The 10,662-nt window shown below is 34.0% G+C and overlaps 2 protein-coding genes across 8 annotated transcripts in view; one reads left to right on the top strand and one right to left on the bottom strand.

The window, feature by feature from the left end:
- Positions 1–6,129, top strand: part of LOC117112143 (arf-GAP with Rho-GAP domain, ANK repeat and PH domain-containing protein 1-like) — a 63,208-nt gene extending 57,079 nt beyond the window's left edge. For 6 of the 7 annotated variants that reach the window (XM_033255216.1, XM_033255238.1, XM_033255230.1 and 3 more), the window contains one exon: positions 2,962–6,129. In XM_033255216.1, the coding sequence (XP_033111107.1) occupies positions 2,962–3,186 (225 nt within the window). In that variant the 3' untranslated portion in view covers positions 3,187–6,129. The remainder of the gene's footprint in view (positions 1–2,961) is intronic. The other variant, XM_033255256.1, reaches the window with a different exon arrangement.
- On the bottom strand, positions 4,448–10,208 carry LOC117112185 (zinc transporter ZIP1-like). The gene has a single exon (XM_033255265.1). The coding sequence runs from the start codon at positions 9,965–9,967 to the stop codon at positions 9,008–9,010; it is 960 nt and encodes a 319-aa protein (XP_033111156.1). The 5' UTR covers positions 9,968–10,208; the 3' UTR covers positions 4,448–9,007.
- Positions 10,209–10,662: the final 454 nt, after the last annotated feature.

Raw genomic sequence — 10,662 nt, 5'->3', positions numbered from 1 at the left:
ATTTATATATATATAAATATATGAGTTTGATATTTTTGATTTAGTATTGAGAAGGTCATAAAATTGTACAAAAACAAACATACACATTGATTAAAAGATACATACATACAAATAGTCAGTTAAAATTAACCTTTCCGCTAAGCCCCACCCCTTGGATATTTTTGCTTAGGTCCCACAAGGCAACAGTGTTAAAACATATGAGAACACATGCGTTTATGGGATAACACGTGTGTTTGTGAGACGCGCGCGTATTACTTGCGCTGTTCTCATAAAGTCAGTAGTTAAGTTTGATTGACACTCCATAAAGGTCTATTGCGTAGTGAAACAGACCTTGATTACAATGAATACAATGAATACCAAGAAAAGTTACCTTATTTCCACTTGGGACCAGTAAATACAATTAACCGCACAATTGCGCAAAAAAGAACATAGAAAAACAAAACCTAAAAAGCTATGAGAAAATCGTTAAAAAATGAATCATTAAATTCATCAATAAAATTTTATAAATATTTTATTATCATCAATATATATTTACAAGTTGTAGAAAAATGCAATTAACATAATTCAGTTAATTAATCAGCATTAGGCTAATTTTACTAAGAATATATATATATATATATAAGAATATATATATATATATATATATACTATATGCCACTCCTTAAATAACTAGCACCCCTGACTGATTTACAGTATTCTGAAAATTTGTTTCCCCCCCCTTCCCCATTGAAAAAAAAAAAAAATTGGATCCACTGTGATGATTCACAGGCTGACTGCATTTACAGCGCTATTCAGGTGGTTTGGTTCACACATTAAATAATACATTTTGATCATGTAGTGTAATACTAGCAACAGATAGTTGACAGTGTAAACCCTATTGTATTGTTCTGTTTACAACAACATTGTACTAAAATTATTTTAAAATATTTTGTAGATTTATTTTAGATTCTTACACGTGGATGCTTTCATATTTTGGTATTTTTTATGTTGGTAAATTGTTTACATGTTGTATTATTCCTGCTTTTCATTGTTGTCTTGTAACAATCGTTTTCTTTTGTTATGCAAGCTATTGTCAGCATTTTTGTATTTTGTTATTATATCATAATTTTATGAATATTTGAATTTCTTCAACATGCATCTTTAAACAACAGATCAGCGGCTCAAATATTTTATATCAGACTTCCTCATTCATTCATTCCTTCATTCCTTCATTCATTCATTCATTTATTCATTCATTCATTCGTTCATTCATTCATTTATTCATACATTCATGCATTTATTCATTCAATAATTCATTTATTTATTTATTCATTTATTTATTTATTCATTCATTCACTCATTCATTCATTCATTCATTCATTCATATATTTATTCATTTATTCATGCACTCATCCATTCATTTATATATTCATTCATTTACTCACTCATTCACTCATGCACTCCTTCATTTAACTATTCATTCATTTATACATTCATGCATTTATTTATTCATTCATTCATTCATTTGAAATTCATTTATTTATTATTCATTTATTTATCCATATATTCATTCATTCATTCACTCATTCATGCACTCATCCATTCATTCATTCATATATTTATTCATTCATATATTTATTCATTCATTCATGCAATCATCCATTCATTCATTCATATATTTATTCATTCATTTATTCATTCATTCACTCACGCATGCACTCATCCATTTTACCATTCATTCATTCATGTATTCGTTCGTTCATTTATTCATACATTCATGCATTTATTCATTCATTCATTTGAAATTCATTTATTTATTCATTTATTTATTCATTTATTCACTCACTCATGCACTCATCTATTCATTCATTCATATATTCATTCATTCATTCATTCATGCACTTATCCATTCATTCATATTTTTATTCGTTCATTCATATATTCATTCATTCACTCATTCACTCATTTATTCACTCATGCACTCATCCATTTAACCATTCATTCATTCACTCACTCATGCACTCACTCATTCATTCATTCACTCATTCATTCACTCATTCATTCACTTACTCATTCATTCACTCATTCATTCATTCATTCACTCATTCACTCACTCATTCATTCACTCACTCATTCATTCATTCTAATTATTAAAACATTTAACATTTGTCATTGCAGCATTACACTTGATTGCTTCAAACTAACAAAAAGCTGAAGCAAAAAACAACATTCACAAAACAAATAACAATAATTAACAATAGAAAACTATTCCTACAAATATAGTGGAAAAATTTGAATATAATCTCAAGGTGTCTTTACGAATTCTGTTGTAATACTGTGAAACCTCGAATAGAAGTTCAGTTGGCTTAATCTCAAGAAGTTGCCCATTTTGAACAGGAGCTCCCTCTTCGGTTTTCTCGAAAAGAAGTGTATGAGCTTCTGATCAACATAATAATAAATATTGGTTTCTTTTGAGATCAACTTGCATTGATGGTATCTTTGATAATTGTGATAGCGTGTCAGTATCAATATTATTTGATTGTACTAGCATGGTTCCAAATATTCCATACTGTAGTTGAAAATTGTTGTATAGTAGCAATTCCGAAATTTTCAGCATTCATTTTGAAAAGATGGCCCCTCTAAGGTTTGCAAAAATCTCGAAAAGTTTATATCTCTAAAATAAGCCCATTCAAGTGTCCTGAAGAAAAAGAGGCCCAGGGCTTCTATTCAGTGTTTTACAGTATACCGTATACCGGCACCTTTATTTCTGTGATTTATTTTCCATTCAAATCAGCACTTATTCACTTCCTTTTTGAAATATACATATAAAACATAACATTTGTTAATAGAGTAAATAATAAGTATTTAATTTTTTAAATAGTAAATATAAGTAAAAAAGAAGTAAGTCAAAGACCCTAGAAGACAAGGAAAACAAATGTTGTGTTTGGACAGCCTGAATTTAATTTCTCTACTCTTTTGCAGCCATTCAGAGAAAGCCTTGGTTCCATGTTCCAACAATTTGCTGCTGAATTAAAAGAGAAGGCACAAAAGATTACCAGTAAACGACGGTCTAAACTTAGATACACCTACCGACGCAACCAAACAACTAGACGCAACACATCGGCTGTAGACGGCAACCCCCCAATTAGACATGGTCCATCAGATCTACACACCCCCTCAGCTATTCAGGAAAATGTTACTAGGTGACAAATTCAGGATTGATATTCCTGGAACTAGAATTGCACACTGTTACTGTGGCAACCATAATGATGAAGTGAGTTTTTAATTGCAAGAATCTGTAAAACTCAAAATAGCGCATCCTAAGACACTTGGCTATCGGCTTGTAAGTTGTGAGAGTAAATCTGATTGGAGAAATTATGGGATGCGTCAGAAATTACGAAATATGATGCTATACCTAGATAAGACCTGTCCTAGAGGCTTGAAAGAACTAAAAAGTCAACAATCTGTTACTATTGCCATTTCAAGCAGTCGACATATGTTCCCACTGGAAGCCTTTTTTTTTTTTAAATTATGATGGAGAGTTGTGAAAGTACAATTGAAAAGAAGTACTTTTTAATTGTATCTGTAGCTTGACGGCTAAGATGCTTGCCTTCCCATCAAGACTACAAAAACAATATTCAGAGCCTCATAAAGGGACCTGGTGTATAGGATCCATCCTGTAATTTGGCAAGCGTACCTGCCGTTGGCTGTAAACGTTTTTTTTTAATTTTATTTGAATTATATTTACTGGAATAAAAAAGATAGAAAGATTGCATATACACATACTATAGTGGCTCTTACGAAATACGTGCTACTGCAATTTTTGTTTTCGAATTTTAGAGGGCTTGACATAACTGAAAAACGAGAAACTTTTTTCAGGAAAGTCCATGCATTAAGAAGCCGATTGGCATTTATTTTAGAATACACATTAGTATTAAACTTAGTAATGTAGTAAATGGTACAGTGTACATTGAGATTTATAATGGTCTGTAATTTTACTTAGTGAAATGGAACAGATGGTGAATTTTATAGTTAAACATACTGTAGGTCAGCTGAGTTATGTTCACTGACCTTTATGCAAGTGTAAATAATGAACCCGGTCGTGCTTATGACCTTTTTTTTCATTTCGTATTATACATTAATTAATTAACTATGAGTGATAATGAACATATATAGATAAATCAAAGATATGATAATGATGACGATTATTATATGATTTAAATTTGTTTCCAATCTAAATGACCTTTCACACTAAGCCTCACCCCTTGGATATTGTTGCTAAGATCCCACGAAACGATGTGTTAAAACATACGCGAACACGTGAGTTAGTGGGACACACACGTGTCCTTTTCAGATGCACACGTATTCCCTGATCTTGTTCCCGTTAGTTGACACTCCGGATCGGTCCATTTTACAAGAATATTTTATATTGATTTTTTCAGAATTAACTAGGATTAAACGTTATGTATTTTTTTTTTGTATTTTCAACACTTATGCAACATAGCCCTAATATGCTACCATTACGTACTTATAACATTGATTATATCTCCTATTTATGCGTTGAGTTATGTCTGAATTTGTGGTTCAAACGTGTTAACAATGATGCATCAACTTATGGTTGAGTTTGACAAATTAATTTTTAGATATCAATTTAATAAATTCTCAATGTAAATATTTTGATAATTTAAACAAATATTATAACTACTAACATGAGTTATTATGTAATAGGAATATTGATAAAACAAATTACTGGAGTCATTTAGTGGGACTTATGGATGATCAGTTAGTGAATTTTCATACTTAATTAATTAGTTAATTAATTTTTGCCAATTAATTACAGACCCGCATTTTATTCTTCTATGCGTGTTAGAGATACATCTGCAGGCCTGCTGGTGTTATGTGTACGTGAATGGTGTGTTTGTGCACGTGAATTATTATGTGCATGCTTGTGACCGATATGTGCGTACGTGCGTGCGTGTGTGACGGACGTGTGCATGAACGCACTTAAAAAAACCGCAAGTATTCTCGAGTTCTCAAAATTGTAATGAATTCTCAAATGACAACGTATTAGAGCCAAATATATCGTTTGCAATTTTAAGGTAGCGTATGATTTATTTTAATGAAAACTGTAGGTTTTAGCTTCTTTGTAAATACGTAGGCTACACAAAAATGTTTTAAAAGGCTACCATATTTTTGGTTGACTAACAATTTATTGAAATAATAGTAATTCTAATTTTGTATATTATGGTAGTGAGGATGCTATGAATATTGTGTATTTGGTTTTGGTTTTTTGGTCGTAATTGCTGCTCTATTGTTTAACAATACGGGGTTTAATATCATAAAAAGCCATAACATACCTGAAATTTAATGTTGTACAGTTGGTAGATTAATATTCATATTTTTTTTAAGTCATTCAATTCAATTTTAAGTTACTTTTCAAAAGTGCATAATTGATTTTGTAATTTATCATTTTATAAATTTTTAGAATTCGAATTAATACTTAATTTATGTTTTATTTTATTTTTTTTAATAATTATTTCTTAGAAATATATTTCTACTGGTATAAGTGTATAATTAATCTTGGTGTTTTTGTAAACACAATCAACTATTTGTAAGCTGTATTACATCATTAGTACCTCCAGGCTGTTTTGTTTTGTTTTTTTGTTTTGTTTTGTTTTGTTTTTTTTTTGTTTTTTTTTAACTTCTTATTACCATTACTTCTGTTGAGTTTATTGTTGCTGGTATTATCAATTGTAAACCAGATTAAGACTATGTATGTGGATTTTATTTTAACTGTTATTACTTAGAATATTATATTTTGGAATAGAGGTTAAACATATATTTTGATTATGAAAAAATGCGTTAGCTATTGTGTATTTAGAGATCTATAGTGCTTTCAAGAAATGAAGATTACTGTGATTATAGCAACTACGCGAAAGTCGACATGGGTGCCTACAAGATAACACATACACGTGAACGAGTTTTCTGCTGGTGTAATGCCTGTAGTAACTTAACATGGAGAAATAGCCTTATTTTTACGCTAGACTAAGATATATCTATATATTATATATTTAAAATGATTGTTATATTTCTGTACTTAAAAAAGAATATTTTGTTTCTCTTGATCATTAAAATTGTAATCTTGATAGAGAAGGTTTTCCTTGTTTTATTGCATTATTAAAGATTTATGTTGTTTATTATGTACGGGTGGGAGTGTATTTACAGTGTTTATATATCATCATCCTCATCATTTAGTTATTTCGCTCCACTGCAGAAGGAAAGACTGTTTATCGACTTGCCATTCTTCTCTGTTCTGTGCTCCGTTCCTCCGTGCAATGCCTTTGAGTTCTCGTGTTTCATCCATCCACCTTCTTTTCTGTCTATCTCTCCTCCTGACTCGATTTTTTGGCACCCAATCCATTGCTTTTCTTGTGCATCTATTATCCGTCCGTCCTTGCTATGTGACCTGCCCATCTCCATTTCCTCTTCTTTATTATATATTTATATAATCACTGTTTTACTTTGTTTCAACGCCTGGCCTGACGCCTCTACGCATGCTTAAGTACGGTAGTTGTTAAGTGTGTGTGTAAGATTTTGGAGTATTTATAGGTGTTTTGCAATTGTGCCATCACTTCATTGGATTACGTCAGATGATTTTATTGGGAATTAAGAATATTATTATTTGAATTTCATTTAAATAATTTAATAATTGGTTGTTATTTCAGATCATTTAAACATGTATTCAGATCAGAATCATGTTTACACAATCTTGTTTGATTCATTGTTTCTTTTCATCATCAGACTTCATTGACATAATCAATCTCTCTCTACCATCTGAAATGTATTGAGAAAATTAACATTGATAGAGAAAACAAAATTGCTGGAGAAGGACTAGCTTGCGGCTTTTAACATTTGGAAAAAAAATTGTAGCCCCCCCCCCCCCAAGTTTCCATACAATCGATACGGCTACGCTGTCGCTACAGTTTTTTTGTTTTTTTTATATTTTTTTTACCGCAATCGTTGCAAAACTCTCCTGATTCAAAGGAGGCGGCGATAGCGTGTTTTTGGTTTTTATTTTGGAAACTGTAACCTCTATTTATTACCCTCGCCCCAACGAAGTAGGGAAAGAGGGTATTGCAGTGAGCTCCGTCTGTGTGTGTAGGGGGGGGAGGTGTCTGTCTGTGTGTTTGTCCTTCCGGGAGCATAACTCAAAAACTACTGAACCGTTTAACCTCAAATTTTCACTGACAGTATTAAATGTATCCCGGTCCATCCCAAATTTTTTGCTCATCAGAAGTAAGATGTAGAGTTTATACACTTTTAGGTCGCAGCTGACAGAGCCAAACTCAAGCCGATCGTTCGCCCCAGTCATTGGCTGGGCCGGGTTGACTCAAACGGATCGACCGTAGACCAAACATGTGTTATTAAATTCTGGCCGGTGTACTGGAAGCAGCCTGGAAGGCGTGTAAGCTTGACTGATGGTCATGCTACTTGAGGCTTACGCTAGGCCTCCATTTGCGGTGGATTGGAGAACTAAGATGCAGATTTTAAAATGTTTTTAATCTGCAGTTCTAATTTAAAAAAAAAAAAAAGAAAACCTATGAAAAATAAAATATAATATCGTGCGAAGGTTTGTAATCTCAGACTAGTTTTTTTTATTTAGAAATTGTCAACGTTTGTATACAATAAGGCATTGACAATGCTGTTTGATCTTTGTAATTGGTTTATATATATTATAGGGCTATATAGGCCTATTTATTAGAATATATAATTTTTATTTTCTTTTTGTGTCGCTTAGCGCATGGAGACTTCGGCATTTTGTGCAAATAATCTCATTACTACCTAGGCCTATGTACAGTTTAAGAAGTGTTGCACGAAAAGAGTTAACTGAGTATAAGTAATTAGGCCTATCTTGTGGAAATGTTTCATCCCACCCCCTCTGGCTTCTAGGTACGCCTAAACTCCCTAAAATAAACCTGGTTACTGGCTCGGTAATGAATGCCGGTGGGTCGAAGCTTTGCTTGTTGACAAACCCAGATACAGTACTCCGTTTCATCGGCTTCTCATGTGTGAATTTATTTAACGGAATAGGCCTAGATCTTATTTTGCATTTTTTACCTTAAAATACATTACATTGTCGAACAATACAAATTTAAAACAAAAAAACTATTGGTAGTCAACGGAAAATAAAAATAATTGAAATATGTAAGCCTGGTTTCCGTAAAAAATCGCTACACGCTAACACCGCCGACTCATTTGCAGTGGCGGTGCTACGGGGGTGGGGGTGAGCTAGGGGATCCCCCATCCGCTGTCGGGGAGAAAACCCACAATTTAAAAACAATATGTTTTTTGTACATATTAATAAGCCTTTGGAAACCCCTAAATTGTCATATTTTCGGGGGGTTACGTCCCCTGGACCACTTTCGAAAGGTTTTTAGCGAAGTTCGACCACGCCAACTTTTTTCTCGTCAAAGACATCAGCCTCCCCCTCCCCACGTCGAGGACTTTGGAACCCCCCTCGGGGAAATCCTGCCGCCACTGCTCATTCCGAGATTCAACTGATTGGTCAGTTAAATCTGGGAACGTTCCGGATTGAGTCGGGAGCAGCAGTGCATGCGAGGCTGCAGTAAAAAAAAAATAAAATCTGAGCGACATTGTAGCGATTGTATGCAAACCAGGCTTAAAGACATCATCCTTATTCTTTGGTTCGAGTATAACCCTTCGTCGGCATCATACAGTACTTCAATGCATGCTAATTTCACTGGAAAAATGTTTTTATTAGTGCAGTCAACCTTTTAATAGAACTTTCATCCCTTAAAATATTCAGTACAGTAGCAGTCAACGTCACTCAGGTCTATCCAAGACTAACAACGGGAGCTTTCGGTTGCATGACGATGGTAGACGTGGAACGTAATGACGTCACTTAAAGTCATCTGCACATGCGAGAACGCAGCTTAGCTCAGTCGACTAATCTGGTGGTAGCACGTTGATCATTTTTTAAAAATCGTTATAAAAAAAAAAACAAGGTCTAAATTGCTTGAATGCCGGCTATGCATAAAAATCCCAGCAATACCGCCATAATTTTAGGCAGACGATATGTCTTGGATTTTAGTTCACGAGGCAAAAGCTCTAAAAACGTAATATAAAGGAAAGTTCCGGTAGCTAATCCTTGTAGAACACCCGTTACCATGCCTTGTGAACTTGTCCCGGAGGATGTAATCTTCATCCCAATTATGATTCCTATGGGTGACATCAAGGAAAAGAAAACCATACAAATCACTTTAATTGCGGTTCTTGTCCGACTCTGAGCAACACTCACTGCAACTCCCAACGCCTCAATACCCTTGTGTATAGAAATAGCGATGAATAATTCTAGTACCCCTTCCTTACTTGCTTGAAGTCCTAGTGAAAGCCCTTCGAAGATAGAATGCACGGATAGCGAAAGGAGAAGAACACATGCGCGAATCACTATATTGCTCCCCGGATGTTCCTCTGAAGCAATCGAATTAATTCCGTCATCATCAGGAGTGTGTTTATCATTATTTAATTCTGAAACAGTATCGTAGTTGTATAGGCCTACATCACCAATGCTGTGTGAATGCGAGTGTGAAGCAAAAGCCAAATGTTCATTATCTTGATCTTCTACACCTAATTTTTCGAGGCATAATTCAACTCCAAACTCCAGGAACACAATGAAAAAGAACCCAATTGACGCAATAAACTCTGCCCATGAGTACGCGTACGTCTTGCCATTTGCAATGAATGCGTCCATGAGAAGTTGACGCACTTCGGGTAGTAGATGTAACAGTGCGATGGACATAAACACGCCGCCGGCAAAGGCGTTCAGAAGGGAAAAACACAATTGATACCGACTACCTTGATTTTCGTCTTGATATCGCCACACAAAGTAGAGAGGCGCTAATCCAAATATTAATGCAATTATCAATAAGCAGAAAATAGCAAGTAATTTTAAGCCCTGCTCGTCCATGATGTACAATTTTGAAATATCTTATCAATCCTCCTCGGCGTTGAACGATCGACTAGTTAGACACAAGATAGGCCCTGCGATTATATAAATCTCTACCGTCTACTTTAACTCTCATCTCGTATAGTTTAATGACAGAGAAAGTGTCTAATCATGCAGCTATAATGATAGCTCCATGGTCTAATTGAGTAGACATATTGATATCTAATAAACGACATGCACATTTTAACCGCTACAATAGGTCTTCTGTACACAACTGGTTTCGGTGTATGATTTCAATCAATATATTAACAACCCTGAACCATGTGACAATTGTGGGAAATCACTGAGCATTATCGAAGTATGCCATTTATTCTGTACAAAATAACTGATACACCTCGCCGTGTTACCTGTTACCGTACGATGAATACGTATAATAATTGTCCCGGGACAAGAAAAAATGTGTTGGAGACAGTTGCATTTACTATGTGGGTTAGTTCATATCATTAAATAATGAGGACATGATAGTACATCGTGTAGCATAGCTCTCCGACCATTTGTTCCTACAAATAATAACAATTCTTCCGGCGAGGTTGGAACCTGCGACAGTGGTGCGCCTCGAAATGGCGTTAAACATATAATGTATATATACTGTAATGTATGTATATACTATATATGTATATATATATATATATATATATATATATATATATATATAT

The sequence above is a fragment of the Anneissia japonica genome, unplaced genomic scaffold (assembly GCF_011630105.1).
Source record: "Anneissia japonica isolate Jap-2015-1 unplaced genomic scaffold, ASM1163010v1 scaffold288117_len521816_cov214, whole genome shotgun sequence".
NCBI lineage: Eukaryota > Metazoa > Echinodermata > Crinoidea > Comatulida > Comatulidae > Anneissia > Anneissia japonica.
This window is presented reverse-complemented; position numbering and strand designations above follow the sequence as displayed.